The 19,422-nt window shown below is 51.3% G+C and overlaps 1 protein-coding gene across 1 annotated transcript in view; it reads left to right on the forward strand.

The window, feature by feature from the left end:
- Positions 1 to 4,332: 4,332 nt before the first annotated feature.
- Positions 4,333 to 19,422, forward strand: part of LHFPL7 (LHFPL tetraspan subfamily member 7) — a 66,063-nt gene continuing 50,973 nt past the window's right edge. Inside the window, exons 1-2 of the mRNA XM_069791081.1 lie at positions 4,333 to 4,673; positions 16,147 to 16,285. Coding sequence (XP_069647182.1) covers positions 4,383 to 4,673; positions 16,147 to 16,285 — 430 coding nt within the window. The 5' untranslated portion in view covers positions 4,333 to 4,382. The remainder of the gene's footprint in view (positions 4,674 to 16,146; positions 16,286 to 19,422) is intronic.

The raw sequence follows: 19,422 nt of genomic DNA on the forward strand, positions 1-19,422 counted from the left end.
CCAGAGGCTGGTTTGAGGATAATGAACTGAATTATTATATATGTTTTTTGTGTAACGAACTGAATTATTTAATTGGCACATAACATAAGAGGCTGCTAATAAACTAAAATATTCAAAAGGTGAGCAAATGTGAAAGAATGGGATAAATCATTTAGGGAACACTAAATTAACATCTTCTGTCAAAACAGTTTGCACCCAGTCCTTTACAAACATGCAAAATAACTGACAGTCTAAAGAGAGCCCTAATACAACCAGTCTGATCCTCCAGTATACTGCACACAGATTTCTCTTTATTTCCATGTAACTGTGTGTGGTTGAAGGGTCTGTTTTGCAGATCAAGCTTTAGGTTTCAATTTATATGTTGGGGTTGAAGCAGGACGCAATGTAGTACAGGGTCCTGGTCTGCCAGGCTGCCTAAGTTGCAGTTTGTGGTAAAATTCCCAAGGGGGTCTGTATCCTGGACCCTCTTTCTGACCTTACACACTGATCTTTTTTCTACTGCCAAGCCCATAGATCCCGACTGATGTTGCTTCTTTGGTTGAGCAGTGGAAGAAGCAGGCATGTTTTCTAACAGGTTTATTTAGCGACACATATCTGCTTCAAGCAGAGTGGACCCTTTCATGCTGGGACAGGCAGTCTCCCGAGACTGCCCTACCAGCTGCAAAGTGACAATTGCTACCATCAATGAGGCGAGGCTGTCAGAAACCTGGCCAGCTGGCAACATGATTTTGGGGTGGGTACATTGTAGGCATCTCCTGTCACACTCGATGAGGAAGACCTTCTATGTTGCAATTAATTTTCAAACAGCAGCTCTTTTTCCAAAAACCTCATCCAACCTGTCAAAGTCTTTGGGATAATTCAATTATCTTTGCATCGGATTCTAGATAATTGATGAAAACTCAAGCTACAAGTATGTTTGGCATGAATTACATTTCCTGGGCTGAAATTTTCTCCCCTTTTTGGGAACATGCAGAAGGGCTGAAGCTCCAATTCACAGTTAGTCACTCAGCCTTGGACCCTGGAGATCTGAACTGGAAGCACGAGTAACATCAGGTTCTGGAGTTTTAACAGAACATGACAGTTTAATTATCTGAGCAATCGGTTGAAATATGACTTCAGGACATAGGCTGGCCAACATCAGAGAAGTTGGGGGACACCTTCCTAAATTAAAATATTGGGGGAAAAAAAAAAAAGCCTCACTGCCGGGTGATTTTTCCCTCTCCATAGCTAGAAAAATAAACAAACTTTAATATTTGAAAATATCTACATGGGATGCTCTTGTTTGGATGGAATTAATAAAGCAGAACAAGACTTTGTTGATAGCTTGGCGTCTTTGACTCAGATAATTAATCACGGGGAACTGCTCAGCTCAATTACAGCATTCAGAAAAACACAAATGTAACAAATCGTGTTACAGGCCATTGCCATTTCTCACATCTTTGGGACAGTCTATTTATTATTTACGTATATTTACATGATGTTGGGATTCTATCTCATATATAGACTTCTCACTACTTTGGGAATACAAATAATAAAAACTATATGACTATGGGCTTTAACAGCCTCGATCTTACTCTGGAATCGATAATAATGTCCAAAATGTATAAGAAGTCAAAGATGCCTTTGTACAGAAACAACACTACAAGCTTAAAAATCATGTGTTCCAAATATTGCCATTAGCATTGTTAAAAAATTACAGAATATTATTTCAAACAAATAATCAGACATCTTAGACGAACTTGCAAAATAAGCACTACAAATACTAATCACTAAGAATCCAAGAATTAATGGTCGGAGAGAGTGGAAAAGATGCAGCACATACATATAATGGTGCACAGCAGGATGCTGGGGAAGCTGTAAAATTGAGAAGATGCAACTGATATCATTGCAGTAGGGGTGTTCCAAAACTGCAATCGCAGCAGCTTCAATTATAGACCTGTACTTTTCTCTTTTTTTTTTTTTAATGGGAAAACAAGTGGCTGCATGCACACATAAAATTCATTGCAGATTTGGATGTGGCTGACCTCAGTCCATTAGCCTTAATGGGAACGGGAGGGTTAGTACTAGCTTCTCAACAGTGCTGAGGGCTTCAAAGAAGGGAATTATCCCACGTCCCTGGCAAAAATTAACTGATTTTATTAAAACATTGCAATCCCTCCTTGTCTCCTTCCACTGAGCACATGCCCAAGGAGGAAGGTTTGTTCCTCTATGCCTGGCAGCTGGGTGTTAAGTAAGGGATGAGGGGTTTCTGTCTGACTCTCAGTGGATGAGTGGGTGGGTTAAAACTGGAACCTTGAAGTGTAATACAAAACAAAATGGGGGGGAAAAAAAAAAAAGCCTCACTCCCAGCAGAAAGGGCTGCGTCAATGACCTGCTGCCGCCAACGATCTGTGGGCATCTGAGCTCTGGGGAGGGAGCACTGAGCAGGAGCATAGGTATGGGAAACAGAAAAGCCCTTGCAGCAGTTTCTGCAGCTTTTTCCCAGCCCTGACCCTCTGCAGGCTGTTCCTCACACGAAGGAAGCCTCTTCTGCAGGGCTTTCGTGCCACTCTAGAATGATTCTGATTTACTGAAAACAAACCAGATCGATCGTTCCTACTTGCAGTCTGTCCAGATGGTATTGCCAGCATTGTGTGGGACTCACCTCAGATGACCTTTTGCCAATTCACAGTGTTTTTCCCGAATTCTTGGCCATTTATGGTGTCATAAATACTTGAATAAAACCAAGTTAAAAAAAAATCTAGTTTAAAACCATTTCCTGCGTTTCTCCACTTACGCTTTTTTTCCCTTTTGTTTTCCTAAATGCCTCAAAGAGTATGAGAAGTGACGCAGCACATGACAGCAGTCGGGTATTTCTGCAAACCAGGGATATCGGGAAAAGGCAAGGCTGTGTGTGATTTTTGTCCCTTCACAACTTTCCTAGAAGTTACAAGAAAACAAGCATGCACAACATTTTTAAATGTAAGAAAAAGACGCCCCCCACCTCCCGAAGCTCAAACAGGGTCCCCAGACAGAACTTGCTGTATTTATTCCGGAGTTTTTGTCCGTGAATTCAGCTGTAAAGTGCAAATTATTTGCCCATCCCTTCCCTCTTCGGGCAGCCTCGGGGAGCTCAGCACCCCAAGTCCTGCCCGCCAGCAGTCTGGGCGCACACCAGGAGAGGGTGCCAAGCCCCCGGCTTCTGCGTTCCCAGCCTCTGCAAGGATTTCACGGGGAAAATCCCGCTCCGGCAGTCTCTGAGCCATCCCTCTGCAAGGGCTGCGATTAAAACACCAGCCAAGGCACCCCGGATTTGGAGAGAAAGCGCTTTTTTTTTTTTTTGACCAAAAGCTGCCCCAATACCTTTAACTCTGTTTCAGCGGTATGGGCAGAAAGTGCCTGAAACCCGCCTGAGCACATTAAGGCAGGATAAATATAATTTTTTTTTGCGGTATTTAGAAAAGGATCTGGCTCTTTTGGCTTGTGGCTGGTGGACGTGGGTACCGCTCGGGGGGGGGGGACAGTTGAGCTTCTGGTGATGGAGAAAACCCCGTAAGATCTGCGAGACAAAAGCATAAGACAATGAATTCATGCTGCAAAGCGACCGGGAGGTTTAGCAGGAATAAAAACCTGGCTGATCCGTGAAGTTTCAGAATGACGGTTATAAAAAATTCATCTGCGCTGGGAGGCGCAGCTTTTATACCTGAAGTAAACCCAAATTCCCGGGCAGCCGTTCTGCCTCGCTCTGCACTCTAACACTTTGGAGAAACCTACGGGATTAAAGGATAAAATGAATATCGCTCAAGCGAGCAGACCCCGAGTGAGGAAATCTTCCCAGAGAGGGGCCGCGGACCCCGGCGCGCCTCCCTGGGCTGTGCGTGCTTTTTAAAATCCGCCCTCGGTGACACCGGGGCTGTGAGAAATTCAAACCCGCAACCCAACCACGCGTGGCCCTGTCCGGCAAAGCCGCAGCCGCGGAGCGGCAGCATCGCCGTCTGCGGGCACCGGGGAGGGCGGGGGTGTGTTTAAAAATATTAACGCTAACGGCAGGAATAAAATGACTCTTAAATAATAAACGCCTGCAGCCGGGCAGGGAAAACGCCGTAAACCACCCCAAAACGTGTGCGCAGGTGGGGGGGGGGGGGGCGCTCCGCCCCCCCCCCCCGCCCGGGACTCCCCCCTCCCTCCCCTCCCTCCCCCGCCCGCCGCGGGTGTCGCAACCGCGCCCGGCCTCAGCCGCGCCCCGCGGGGAGGGAGCCGGGGACGGGGTGGGGGGGGCGGGGGGGGGGAGCGGCGCGCAGGCAGCGCGCAGGCAGCGCGCAAGGGGCGCGGGCAGCGCTGCCGGCCCCGCCGGCCGCCCCGCGCCGCGGCGGCTGCGCGGCCGCGCTGCGGCGGCGCCGCCGATGCTGTCGGTGCCGGTGCCGGTGGCGGGGGGAGCGGGGGCGGTGCGGGGCGCGGGTTCCCTGCCCCGCCGGCGCACCATGTGCAGCGGCGTCGGTTGTTTCTGGGCTTTGCTTTCCGCCGGCCTCTTGGCCGCCTGCGCCGCCGCTTTCCTTTCCCCGGCCTGGCTGCTGCCGCCCGGTCGCGCCGCGGCCGGTTTCGGCTTGCTTTGGCGTTGCGCCGGGCCGCCCCGCGGCTGCCAAGGTTCCGCCGGTCCCGGCGGCTTCGGAGACATCCCCTCCGGTTCCTGGCAGGTGAGCGCCTCCCCCCCGCGGCGTGTGTCGTCCCCCCACCTCCGCCTCCCCCGGGCTCCCCGGCATCCCCTCGGCGTGCCCCAAGCTCCCCGGCATCCCGCATCACCTCCCCGGCGTCCCCCCTGCCCTTCCCCGGGCTCGCCGGCATCCCCCATCACCTCCTCGGCATCCCCTTCCCTGCCTGCCTTGGGTTCCCCGGCGTCACCCCATCTCCTCCCGGCATCCCCCCCGACGTGCCCCGGGCTCTCCGGCAGCCTCCCTCCCACCCCCCATCATCTCTCCCGCATCGCCCCAGACGTGCCCCAGGCTCTCCAGTTTCTCTCTGTCCTCCTCGCCTCCCTAAAGTCCCCCTGTCACCACCCCAGCATCCCCCGCTCTGACCCAGGTTCCCCAGCATCCCCTCATCCCGTCCCCCAGACCTGCCCCAGCGTCCCTGTCCTGCCCTGAGCATCCCTGGCATCCCCTGCATCCCTCATGCTGCCTGCGAGCATCCTCTGCATCCCTGCATGCTGCTCTCAAGTATCTCTTTGATCCCCTGCATCCCTCCGTGTCCTGTTCCCTGAGCATCCCCTCAGAACCCCCTGGGTGTCCCGTGGTCCCCGTGGGGCCGCATCCCTCTTTGGGATGCTCGGCTGCGCTTGGGGTGCTGCATGGAAACCTCCCGGGTGCCTTCGTGCCGGTGTGGTGGTCAGCGCAGCCTGAGCGTGGCCATGGTGCTTGACGTGGCCATGGCCCTGGCAGTGTCGCAGGTCTGACCCGGCCACCCTGCCCTGCCGGGCCATGCCTTGCCACCGGGGCCTCAAATCCCTCCGATCTGCCCAGGCGAGCTCCTGCGTGGGTGTGTGGGAAGGAGTTGGGGGAGAAACGGGAGAGGCTTGGTGCTCCCTGGCTGGGCGTTGAACATCGCTTGCTGTCTTGAGTTTGCTGAGTGGTAGGGGAGCAGAGAGGTGGCTGAAACTGCTGCCCGTGGGACACGTGGATCCAGAAATCGAGCCTGGACATGGGGACTGCGGCTGTTCCCCCACCCGGCCAGCCTAGGGTGATGCCCTTGCCAGTTTTTGGGAGGAAGGAGGCCAAGGCCTGTAGGGCCTGGGGTTGCTGCAGTGTCCTGGGGTGACAAAGAGCCGCCTGTCCCCACTGGGTGTGCACGGGGACCACACAAAGCCCGGCCCCAGCATCCTGCCACCTGCTTGCCCCTGCCCTTTCTTCCTCCTCCCCTTTCCTTTCCTTTTATTCTTAGCTTCTTACCCTGAGCTTGTGAGTGTGATTTCACTACCACTGCTCAAAACACATGAGCTTTGACTTGCTCCGGGTCGCTACGTTGCAGAAACTCCAATACCAGGGCTAAATCCCCGAGAGGTCGTGGCTGTACCTGGCACAATGGGTGTCAGTAGTTGAATTTCTCTGCCTGCCGTGAAGCTGTGCTGTTATCTCTCCCAGGACTCTAGGTCTGCATGTGATCACTTAAATCCTGTCATGGTCCTTAAAATTGTCATGAAAGAGAAATATTGTGAATTGCAAAGAAAAGAACCGGCCGCATAAAATCCTTCCGATTTATATAAAAACGTGCAAAAAATGCTGTTGTTTCCGTAAGCTGGCCTTTGTTCAGATGTTTTTGCAAACATAATTCAGATAAACACTTCCAAGTAATAACAAACTTTACAGATAAGAATGAAGCTCAGTAGTGACTCATTTGAACAAGCTTCAGCTACACACAGCCTCAGCCATCTAATAGCCTCTGAAAAGACTTTAGATCCAGAATATAACGTAACGCAAAGCCTCTGAGCTCCTGAGCTTGGGCTGTGATAGGGATGAATAATGTCATGGTACTAAGTGGAGTTTACAGGGGATCTTGGTGACACATCCTTGTCTCCTTTATTAATACCACCCAAATAATTGATGAATGACAAACAGTGCAGTCTCTTTCAGGGGAAAGTGCTCCCCTACCAGCTTTCTGCCATGATGAGGATGAGAATACCTGTTGTGATGGTTATTTGATGGCGTGGAATATAATAAAATATCCCTGACAGCTTTGCTAAGGCAGGCAACAGCTTTGGCTTTTGTGCATGAGCAGCCCTCCGAACCCACACGCCTCGGTGCTCAGGACGGGGGGAGTTGAGTGCTGTGAGCCCTGGCCGCAAGTTCAAGCAGGAGATTTTCCTTTTTGGAGAGATGGGGAAATTGTGGCTCTTTTTTCTTTGCTTGCTGAACTTGTGACATTCATTTCCAATCATTCAAGCAATCTTGTGGGCAGCTCTTTTTTTTAAATGAAAGCAAAGAGCGCATCGTGGACGGGAGTCTAGGAGGTTTTGAAAACAGCCACCAGCTTTTTGCTGAAGAGCCTGAGGCTGGTGAAAAGGGTGTGAAGCTGTGGCTATGGGGGGCAAAGGAAGCTAAAGCTGACATGGGGATCAGGAGCTCTTCTAGCGTGAAGCTGGTGGCACATCTGGGGGGATGCTGGTGGCACACCCAGGGAGGATGCTGAGAGCACATCTGGAGAGGATGCTGACGGCGCACCTGGGGAGGATGCTGAGAGCACATCTGGGGAGGATGCCCAGCTGCAGCGCACAGGGGGTGGGAGCAGCCTGCAGCCGGGATGTCCATCCCCGGGAACGTTGTTCTTTTTGTTTCCTGAAACGTGCACGGGTTACTGTTTCAAATGTTTCCCTGTTCAAATGTGCCGATTTGATGTAGGGGTGGGGGAGCGTTCAGCCCTGCAAATGATCGGTAATGCCAGTTGTGTGTTTGCACTTGGGGGATTATGTTAATCATGCTACAAATGATGCTTTGAATCATGTCTAGAGGTTAATTAACATGCCTTTCTTCTCTTAAGAGGGCCTTCATGTCTGTTTAGAGTTGCTGGCTTTTTTCTGCTTCCTATCATAATTACTTTGCAGCTCTGTAATATCATGGGTACCTTTAATTTAACCCTGTCAGTGCTCAGGCTGCTGGGGCTTTGCACTGTGCTCAGCATCATGATGGCTATTTGATTTTATTTGATAATAAAGTATCCCTGATGCCTGGAGATGTTGTGGCCAGGCTGTCCTGTGCAGGCTGAGACCTTGAAGGAGCTGATGGAAATTGGAGAGGGTCTGGCTGGAGCCAGGTGAGGAGAGAGGATGGTGATGGTCATATTGCCCAGGGGCCACAGCCAATTTATGAGCGAGGCCCTTACACAGATAATTAGTGGAAAGGAGGATCCGTTGTGGGAGGACCTGGAACTGTGAAGGCTGGAGAGGGGCATCCTGAGAGGTGCAGGCACTGTGGGGAGAGGGGATTGCTCTTGGGAGGCCAACTGGTAGAGCTGGGAAAAACAGGTGAGCTTTTCAGCTCTGAGCTGCTTCATCGCATCTCACTACTTTTCTCCTTTTTTTTTGTGCCACATCGCTGTGTGTGTATGTGTGCATGCAAAATAGCGCTTTATCCTGAGCTAATTTATTTTCTCTTTCAGTGGGAGCATTTGGCTCATGGGTTCCTGTCTCAATGCTGCACTTCGGAAGCTAGTGCTGCTTCATTTCAAATTTCTATTTTTATTTTTCCACATAGTCTCCAATTATTTTCAGGCTTTGCCAAGCATGTAATCTAAAATAACAAAAAGAAGCTGATCAGCCTATGGTATTCAGGTTAAAACCACATGGACCACTTGCCTATGAAGCCAGTGATGCCCAGGTGGGGCAGAGCACAAAATAACCTGCTCAGGACAGGGGGTAAGGTTTTGCACAGCCCCAGGAGTTCCCTGGGTGGGTCTTTCCTGGGTTTTTACCCATAGCAGGACTTGAAAAGATTCAACGAACCTTAGTGAAAATGCACAGTAAACCTGCTTACCCTTTTATTAGAAAACACGGAAAGGTTTCATAAACCTTCATTGCCCTTTTCTCGCCATGTCAGTTCAGCACTGGGTTCCTGATGTAATCTGAGGTTTGCCTGTTGGGGTCAGATTTGCAGGGCTACACAGCAGCGCCATTCCTAGTGAAAAAGCACGTGGGGTGCTTGTGGAGATGGGGGTATTTGGAAAGTCTGTCACTCCTTTTCTAGCACAGGCTCTGGCACAGGGGAGAGCTGAGCGTTTTGGGAGTCCCTGGCCTGCAATGTGACCCAAGCAGGGAGCCACGTGTGAGACTGGCTCTTGGGCAAAGTCTGCTCTACCTCTGGGGACCATGTATCAGACCAGCATGTTAATTTGGTATTATCAGGAAATCAACTTTTAGCTCCTCATCCTAAGAACTTCCCAAGAGAGCAGATCCTTCCCGGCTTACTCTGTCTACAAGTCAGTTTGATTTTTAATTGCACTTGCACAACCTTGGCAAGAGGTATAAGTGCTCAGCAATTCTTGAAATCACTGTCTTCCTCTTTATGCATATTACCTTGCAGTAGACTTTATCTTCTTTCATTAGCCACCCAGAGGTTTTTGACCTACATTAATAGAACAGAAAATACCCAGTGTTGGGGAAACCTGTAATTCCTGGGCTCTGGCCCCATGCTTCAATGCCTGAGTAGCAAACCATAACAAGGACTCACTGACCAGTGAACCGCTCACCACTAAGCTGGGCTGAAATGGGTGCCGAGAGACAGGACCGGCTTACGGGTGGACCGTGGAAGGTCAAGTTGATTGAAAATAGAGACAGGCTGCTCTCGGGATTAATTCTGTCAACTCTGCTCTCAATGGGAGATGGAAGCTGCTTTGCTTAAACAAAGGCACAGAGAGGTGGGTATTAGCCGTGGCATCGCTGTTTGGGCTGCGGGGCCAGAGGCTGGGTAGCAGCTGGGGCTTAGCTGCAACGTGGCTGCTCATGACAGTGATGACTGGTTCACGCTGGGTCGCCTGCCCACAAACCTTCCTGACAAACAGCGAGTCCTGAACCCTGTGCCTTAGGAAGGGCATCATCTGGGTGCATCAGAGACATTTTGGGCTGAACGTTGCATTTCCTCTTTGTAGGGCCCAGAGCGATGTCTGGCACAGGGTGGCAGGGGCACAGCAGGGTCATTTTGACGGTGGGACATTCCCTCCATCCTCTTCAAGCTGCAAGTCCCACTCCCTTCGGGCTCCTTTCCACTGGCTTTGTAAGGAAAAGCCAGATGGGGGAGCTTTTGTGACCTGTGGGGCGTCCCCTGGCCCAGGACGATGAGCCCAGCTTTGCCGCCAGTGCCGGGAAAGGGCTTATTCCAAGGAAGGATAATAGAGTGTGGGTAAGAAGGTCTGATCCGGTACCCAGCGACAGTGCACTGCTTGCTGCCTAATTAAAATTTCATTAAGTTGGTTCACATCCCTTGATGGAGGTCACAGGCACACCATTGATGTGCTAATGTCTTACTTTTTCCCTTTTTTTTTCTCTTTCACCACTATCCATCATCCTCTTAGACAAAGCAGTGCCATTAGGAGCTGCTTTCCAGCGTCCCCAGATGCAATGGCACTGCAAGAAAGACAGCTGTAATTCATCAGACATATTATCTGTCTCTTATTTTCTCCCTAATTAAAAAAACACTTTTTTTTTTTTCTTGAATCGGTTTGGGCATTAACCCCTCTGGTGTTTGTGTTGAATACCCTGATTAGCTTGAAAGTGGGAAAGTTACCTGGAAGGCCAGGACTGGCCAAGCTGTGCCTTAGGGGGGGCGGTTTGCTGAATTTTGTGCGTGAGCAGCTAAATCTGGGCTGGGGAGAAGTACCCCCCTGTGCATGCTGTGGCGCGGGCAGGTACCCATCAACCAAATCCTTCATTTGGAGGGGAAGAAATGAGGACTGGAGCCTCATTGCCTCCTCTGCATCCCTGTGCCCCAGCCCAAACCACCCCAGCTCAGGGGACTCTGAGACATCAGCCACCTCCCCGGCAGCATCACGCCTGGGGCTCTGCGTTACTGCCGGGCTGGTTTGGGGAGGTTGGACCCGCTCCCACCATTCCCATTGGATAACACCAGGCACTTCCCAGCGCTGCTGGGCAGGGGATAGCATCTGCATGGGAGCAGGATGGAGAGGGAAGATCAAACAGGAAGGAGAAAGCTCTCAGATGGTGCCAAAAGGAAGGTAATTGCTGGGGAGGAGAAGATGAGGACGTGTGGGATCCTCTTCCTGGCCGTCGCTTTAATGCCGACCAGATGGCGGATGTTTGTTTCTGTGACTTGTGTGGGGGAAATATGAACAAGCTGCGAGGCTCGATCCACCCACCCCTGTGCACGCAGTATCTCCTGCAGAGGCAAGGCGCCTCTCTGTTGCACCCAGGTGGGTATTCCTGTTTTTTACCAAGATCTCTTGCACCTTGGCCCAAGGAGAAGGCACTGCTGTTTCGGGTGCAGGGTAGTCCCGCCCAGTGTGGTGTGGATGAAAGCAGGGGTTTTAGAGTTCAGTGCAAAACTCACGGGAAGGCTTGGAAGGAGCGAAGGACCAGGTGGCGATGTGGTGCCAGTGGCAGCGACTCGTGGGGTGCAGGGGCACGTGGAGACCCCATCGGGCACTGGGATGGAGGGAAGTCCACTTTGCTGCTCCAGTGCTGCTGCTGCCCTGCAGATAGATACCAGTCTGCGTATTTGCACTGATCCTTTCTAGCCCTCTTTATTTGCCTTCCAGTAGGTGGTGGTGACTGCTCCTCCTCTGCCAGGAGCCTGGCCAGGAGCATCTCAAGCCACGCAGCAGGGCTAGACCCAGCTGCCAACATCTGCATCCACTTCCCGGCATCAGCCGCTGGTGTGGCCTCCTGGGTCCTTGCCAGCACTGCTGCAAATCCCAAACCCCAGGTCCCCACTCAGCACCTCTGTCCAGCGCTGATTTGTTTTCTTAACAAGGTTGAAAACCCTGGTGTCCATTCAGTTTCTGCCTCTCCAGGTACAGCACTATCCAGTTTAACCCCAAAACATATTCCCTAAATGAATATTTAATCACACAGAGCTCTGATGGGAAGGGACCAAATGTAAAAAAAGAAAATGGTTTGATTAATTTTGCCTCCTCTTCTCTTACAGTTGCTTTTACAGCCAGTTTTTCCCCAGCTCCTTCAAGGTTTCTCAGACCTTTTCTGCCTCAACAGATACCCCCAGAAAGCCAGACACGCTGTGACCTTCATTCTTTCTTTTTCTCACTTAGCCTGTGGCTTTATTTCCTCATTATTTAGGGTATTTATTTTCTGTCCCCATTTGCAAAGGTGCTTAAGCATTTGAGCAGGTCTGAAATACCCAAGCAGTCTGTAACCTTGCCTTCACCCTACTGCTCTGAGTACCATGGGGCCCATCCGGGATGGCAGCTGTTGAGGGTGGTCAAGTTCCAATTAATAAATTGCATTAATAAACTAATGTGCATCATGGTGTGACCCAGTGCACAGGATGCGATGGCAGGAGCTTTGCCAACATGGTTTATCTCCGCCAAGCCAAACCCCGGGTGCCATTTCTCAGCACTAACTCATTTGACCAGACAGTTTTTTCTCCCTTTGCCCTTTTCACTTTAAACTGTAAGGACCATGGATGCTGGCTTCAAAAGATGGGTTAACTTTTTTAAAATGGTCATTAGGGATATTAAGTGATTCTTCCCAGCATGGTCATGGTGTGACATTTTGGTTTTTTTGGTGAATGGAAACACATCTTCAGCAGATTTATTGCATAGTGAATGGCGCAGCCATGGCGCATGTCAGACCTGTAAAATATTAAAATAACGGGTAGGGGATCGTTGTTAATCGGAATTTACTACACTACATAAAGGCATATTTACAGTCCCACCAGGGGACTATTAATTTGTTTGGGGATAAACAATTAATCTCCCTGGGAGTGGGAGCAGAAAATCTGACATGGTTTTATGTCTTTTCCCAGCGTGGCAGAGGCAGGATAGCTCACAGCCCTGGGCTGCTGGGCTCCCCCGGGGGGGGGTCTCCTCTGCCACGGGTCTGTGATGCCTGGGGAGAGGCAGCCCACCGGGCAGCAAGGTCCCGCTTCTCCCTGGCCAGTTTTGCACTGGGAGCTGTGCTCTCTGCTGTGATGAGTGGGCTTTTTCCTGCCCCTGCCTGAGCTGGGCTCTCACAGACAGCCTCGATGCATCCCGTTTGTTAGCTCCCCCCGTCTATTTTTGGGTTTCAGCTTTTGCATCCTGTTTCCTGCATCCTCTCCTTTCTGCTCAAGATGCAACAGGCACAAACAGGGAGGAGAGAGGGAGGTGCTGTGCAGTGGGAAGGAGAAGGGGTTTGGCTGTTACTGTTTGGTACCTTTGCTCCATGGACTTCTTCAAACTTGAGCCTTATTATTTTTCTTCGGAAGCAGCTGTTTGATCTGCAGGTGCGACTCCAGTACAGGACAGGAGCACTTGAGATAATTCCCAGCCAAGGCCCTGGAAAGGTTATGACAAAGCAAAATTTCTGGTTTACAAGAGCATATCCAGTGTTTTGGCAGGTAACGCCAACATGTTAGGGAAAGAAGTTCGTGCCTTGTGTTCAAGCAGCTCTGGCCGTGGTGTACCAGTGTAATGTAGGAGCCAGACTTAAGACTGCCAGCTTGCAGCAGGGTCTCTTGCAATCTGGCCTGAAGCGCCTCGTGCGTTTCCCTATTGCCACCTATTTTGGGGCAGCTGTGCCACTGCCATCCCTTGTGCCCCACAGCAAATCTGCTCAGCTGCGTTACTCCTTCTGCCCCCAGAGCTGCCTGGCAGCCAGCCAGTGGCTCAGCATTTCTGGCCCACATGGCAGAAAACAAACCTCACCATTTACCTATGCCTTTTGCCCACATGAATTTTAATGCATTTATTGAAAATGAGACCTTAGTTCCCTTTACCAAGGCCTGACTGGATTTGGTTATTTTTTGGCCAACGCTGTGTGCATCAGGGTGCTGCCAGCCCCAGGACCCTGCAGTCTTGCTGCCGCCTGTATGAACCTTGATGGCAGGACCCGAACCAGACCCAACTCTTCTTTCAGTGTAACGCTCACCTGCACCCATCCTGTTTGTGCCTTTTTTCTTGGAGCTATGTCCTGAAAAATGTCTTTGCACCTTTCTGCAGGGATTAGCAGTCTGAGTAGCTCATAGGTTGTTTCCAGCAGGAGCTGCGAGTTTTTAGGGGATTTCCACTACCATAATTAAGAAGAACCGAGATCATTAAAAATAATATGCTTCACACGAAAGGAGAACCAGCCTGCTTCACAAGACCCCTTTCTGCTGAAAAATTCATCGCTCTAAATAATTAATGGTCCTCGCAAAGGAGGATGGTTTTGCATGTTGCCGGGTGGAAGGTGAAATTCAGATGCTGGGCAGAGTAATCCTTCTTTTTTTTTATTAGTCCATATTTCCTTGCCGTGCTGCTGCCCTGGGAGTGGTGGGGAGCAAGGGCTGCGGCCACTGTCCCCGTGGGGTTCTACGCTGGAAGGGTGTCTGTGCAATGGGGTTGCCCATCCCATCCCAAACCCCATGGATCCCTCCCGGAGTACGGATGGGGCAAGGGGCTGGTCCCTCATCTCTTTTGCCCTGAAGCAGCACTTATCTCTTTGGTTCTCGGTGGCTTGGAAGGCACCAGAGAGGAGCAGATACCCTGCTGAAACAGCCTCTCCATTTCTCTCAGTAGCTGTTTGCACAGCCGTGCCTTTTACATTGCATGTCAGGAATTAATTTATTGCCAGGACAGCATTTGCATTGCTTGTGCGGTGCATAAATAGGCTATAAATAAGATGCTGATTTCTAATCACTACACAACACTGGGGGAAGCGCTCACACCAGGGTGTCAGGGCGGTGCCCATGCTCCCCTGGCCCATCCCTTGCCAGCCCCAGTGTGTCCCTTCTTGGAGTGGCTGCAACTTCTGGGCAGGACCATGCAGGCAGTGGCTCTGCCACCACAGCACCAGCCAGTCCAGCTGCTAAAAAACAGCTCAGCAGTAAATAACACAGGTAGATGTAGGGCAGTGCCAGACCCGTGGGGCAGCACCACTAGCGCTGGAGGGGGCTTTTTAGCTGCTTGGACCACCCATAGCCATCACAGAGTAAACCCAATTCCTCTTCCTCCCCTCCAGCCTGCCTGTGGTTCCTGCAGCATAACTTTCATTTAGCAGATTATTTACTCCTCATTTGTAACCTCTTGGGTGAGGGGGGCCAAATGGAAACATGTATTGGGTTTGTTCCTATGGTAAACCATGGTTGCCCAAAAGCTCAACTATAGGGGGAAAAGTAAAAAAGGAAAATTGTGCATTTCTAACCAGAACGTCTTACCAGGGTGAGAGGGCCAGACAAGGGCAGGTGGAACGGGGATCTGAGCTCTTTAGGGCAGCCCCCCCCCCATGTTATGAAAATGAGGCTTGTTAGAAAAATGGGGACAAGACCTGTCTTGCAGCTGGACTGCTTTAGGGAGCCAAGAGGCAGACATTACTGCAGGGTGACTCACCAAAGCCAGAAGCATTTCATGGAATTTGCTGTGAAATGTTGTGAAATGACAGGACTTGGCACGGCTGCCACAATGCCAGGACCGAGGTGCCCTCACACTGTTTGAAGGCTGCCACAAGCTGAGTGCTGGAGGAGGAGGCACCCATCATGGGTCCCCTCACCACCCTTGGCCATGCTATGCCCCTGGCTGGGCTGGCACATGTCCCCACCAGTACGGGGACCACCTCGCTGCCGGTGCCATCCTGTTGGCAGAGATGGAAATGTCACCTGCAATGGGGGCAGAAACAGCAACAGTGCAGCAATCAGGTACCCCTACCCAAGGGCAAGCTGGTTTTGCCATAAATTAGTGCTTTTCCCAGTTTTAGGTGCTGATGCAGTTTGCATCTTACTGCCAGAATATTAAATAGCAAAGCTGCTTCCACCCCGACCAGGTGACGGCGGGGGACAGGCTGCTGTGCTGGCCTCCCCTTTGACTGCCCCTCCGCACTGTGCCAGCCTCCAGTGAAAACACAGCCCACCAGGCACTCCTATAGCCTCCGGCACCCCAAAGCATGATCCCACAGCATGAGCTGGGTTCGAATACCAGCCCCAAACAACCCAATTTTGTTGCAAAAGAGGCTAAATCAAAGACATGGCCACTGCAGGGAAAAGCTGGTGGGGCTGCTGGAGGTGAGCTGGGCTAGCGGGTGAGAGCAGCCTGCTGTGTTGGCAGAGGCTGGCTGCAATGAAACCTGTGCAGCAGCAGGTTCCCCACTGTGGAGCATCATTGGCAAAATACCTTCTAATTGCCAGGCTCGCAGGGGTAGGCGCCGTCATGAGATATGTTTCAGCTCTCACTGGAGGCACTGACACGCGTTGCAGGCATCTAATGGCACTTGTGTTAGTGACGTAGCCCTTCATGCATGTAATACATTTGCTATTATCACCATAGCCCGAATGCTAATAACCCCTGGGACCAGGTGATGGGTGAACCATGGGCTCAGGACTTAACAGTGAACTTAAGCAACAGAAGGTGGAAGGGAAAAGGTGGGAGAAGCTGCCCATGATGGGGCTCCACTTCTCACTTCAAGAGGGAGAATTTGTGGGGAGGTGTCATGGGGACAGTGGTGGGGTATCACCTCACTGACAGCCCTGCATGTCCTTTCAGACGAGCGCCGTGCTGTGTGCGGGTGGCTGTGCCCTGCTGGCTCTCAGCTCGCTGCTGGCCATCGTCGCCGTCCTGCTGCCTGGTGGAGCCTGTGAGAGGCGAGTCTGCACCCTGGCTGGCTACATGCAGACAGCAGCAGGCAAGTGATGGGGACTTTGCTCTTTGGGGTGGAAAGATGGGGTTTCCTCGGTGTGCTGCCCAGCCATTCACAGCATCCTGGATCTCAGCAGCAAGAGGTGCTTGTAAACCCCAACCAATGCTGGGAGAAAAGGGAGCGGCCCTTTGCTTTAGCGATTGCCTCCTGCATCCATGCTTATAAAGTCTATTGAAACTCACCTCTGCCCAAATATGCAGGTCCGGCTCACTACCCCCTGCTCAGGGTGTTGTGTAGGGCAGGGGGCTGTGGCAAGCAGCAGAGACCAGGCTGTCTGCTGGCAGGGCACTGCTGTACCTCCTGGGGTCTAGTAGTTGCCTTCTGTGAAGTTTGCAGTCCCATTTGGGCCATCTTTGCAATTAAACCTCTGGAGGGTATTTCCATCTCTGAGCCTTACACCCAAGACAGGCTGTTGCCCACCCTGTCCCACATCTCCCCCTTGGCCTTCCTGGGTGGCCCACTTGATGCTACATTCTCTTATATTTCCAATGCAGTTGCTTATGTTTCTGCCTTTGAGAAGTGCTAATGCAGAGGGGAGGAGGCAGGCAGTTGGGGAAGGTCCATCCCCAACCTGTGCTCCCTGTGGAGGAACAAAGCCCACCTGAGACTGGTCTCCACTGTGGGGAGCCACGTCTCCAGGAGCTGAAGTGTTGGACTAAACCACCCCAACTGGACATGAGCCATGACAGGAGATTAAACCACCCGTTCATGTTTGTGCCAGAGAATAAACTCCTTTCCTTGGAGAAATCCTTAGGGCCAGCCAGGCTTCGTTATCTGCTTGGCAGCATTCAAGTGGCTTTTGGGGGAAATCCTGTTATGCGCTCTCCTCACCAGGGCTCATCCCACAGGAGCCGATTTGGGAACAGATGGAGGGGCCTACCCTGTTAGCCACAGCTGTTCCAGCTCAGCCAGGCTGTGGGTCCACAGAGGCGGCTGCTCATGCTGGTGTCCCATCACTAGTGACTGATGCATCCCTTGGAAGCCACAATTCAGGGATTCCCCTCACCTGTGGTCAATGCATCCCCTGGGTGCAGGACATGGGCTGGAGGAGCCCCATGCCAGCAGGTCTCAGCCCCAGTCCAGGGATAGCATGGGTCACAGCGAGGTGGCTCAGGGTGCCCTTGCAGGTGGTCTCCCATGCAGGGGATAAATGGGATGGAAGCGGTTAACCTTGCAATTACCTTTGCCCGGGGAGGAGGGTGGCACATCCCTGCTGGTCTGGCTCTGCAAGGAGAGACAAGCAGGTACAAAGCAAGGGATTAGGAAGAGTCCCTGGAAAGGAAATCCACTGTGGCAGATAAATACAAATGAGGCACTCTGAGGGGTTTTGGTAATATTGAACAGGCTGTAAATAAACTGTAGGCTCTAAGCGTTATTGACAAATGAAAATTTACTGGGTACGTTCGAGCAAGCTAATGGGTTGCTTTAAACCCTGGCAGTGCCTTGCTAAGCATTTTGTATTGCGCTTTTTAATTTTGGTTCACTGTGGATTAATTCCTATTCAGAGCCAGGCAGCCCTGAGTCAACAGAATTAAATGGTTTAATGTATTTGGATTTAGAAGTGCTGCCCGCCCGCCCCCCCCCAATTTCTCTCCCTGTTCCTCCTCTGCCCCAGGAGTAAGCTCTTCATTAGAAATCAGCTGCAGCCAGGTGACAAGAGAAACTCCTCCCCCAAAATCACATTATCTCAGAGAAAAGCAGGGATTTTAGGGTAGATGAATTTATATGGGAGAGAAAGAAAGCAGAGCAAGCCCATGAGGTTTTGTAGAGCAGCTTCCTGATGGGGGGCAGGCAGCTCTTCTGGGGAACCCCCTCTAAAACCACCATGAGATGAGGGCAGAGCAGTGGGAGGGAGGAGGTGGCCACATTTCTCCCAGACTCCAGGTTTCCCTGAAGCACAGCAGGTCCCACAGGCACCTTCCCTCTACCTGCCCTGATATTCCCCCCCCCAATCCAAATTTTGCTCTCATTTTCTGATCCCACAAAAACAACTCAATATATTTTGCAGAGCACCAAAGACACAAGTAAATAAGCTTAATACTATAAAACATTCAATCAGGCAATCTAATTTCCTAGTAAAGAGCCAGGTGCATTCAGCCAGGAGCATGAAATATGCCATAAAGTGCATGAGCAGAGGCACCAGCAGAGCCAGAATCAGTCCCCAGAGGCTCTGCACTGTATCAGACAGATGCCCCAAGCCACACTCTCATAAATCCAGGTGCAGAGGCCACACTGAACCAAAAAAAGACCCAATCCTGAGAGCAGCCACACAGCAAAGGGCAGTCAGGCTCAAGTTGTCTTTAACACTTTCCTGCTGTTTTTTTAAAGATCCAAGTTGTGCCTTTTCTACCCCCAGAAAGAAGGAAGACAGAAATCTCATGCAGATAGAGCAGAGCATTAATTGCAGACACAGACATACCATCAGGGTTCAGAGCTGGGCTAATTGCCACCATACGTTGAACACATGATTCCTGATGCCTGGCATTCACCCCTTAGAAAAAAACCAATACATCCACAGAAACGACAAGAGGATGATCCCTAATAAAAGAGTAAATGAGCAGCAGGAAGAGGGGGAAGGATAAAAGACATAACATTTGCTCAGCTCTCACACCCTACAAGCAAAGTCAAAGCTGCCCCTCAGAGGTTAGAGATGAGGCTCACTTTCTAAACATGGTGCCAGCTTATTAAAATTAAATTTCTGCTATACCCCCTCCCAAACCTGCATAGCAGCACCTCCAGAAAGAGCAAGGTAGCCAAGCTTGCCCCATTTATGCGTGGGTCAGCAGGGCGGCCCCAACCCCCAGCTGCAGCCCATCACTGCTGATAGAGGGGGGCCCCAGGGCTAACTCCAGAGGCAGGGAGTGCAAATGGGTGTACAGCTGAAGTCCTGCCAGTCATTTTTCAGCAAAAGCCTCTTTGCTGGCATTTTAAAAATAGGAGTTAATTCCAGGGAGAAATGTCTCCTGCTCTGTGGGGCTGTAAGGGAAGGGTAGGGGATGTTCTCTGGGGCTGGCTGTGCCTGTACAACCTCTCTGGTGGCTTCCAGGTGCTGTGCCAGGGGCTTGCGGTTTATAGCTGGACATTACAGTTTATCTCTGCAAAGCTCTCAGACCAGTTTTTGA

The sequence above is a fragment of the Haliaeetus albicilla genome, chromosome 9 (assembly GCF_947461875.1).
Source record: "Haliaeetus albicilla chromosome 9, bHalAlb1.1, whole genome shotgun sequence".
NCBI classification, from domain to species: domain Eukaryota; kingdom Metazoa; phylum Chordata; class Aves; order Accipitriformes; family Accipitridae; genus Haliaeetus; species Haliaeetus albicilla.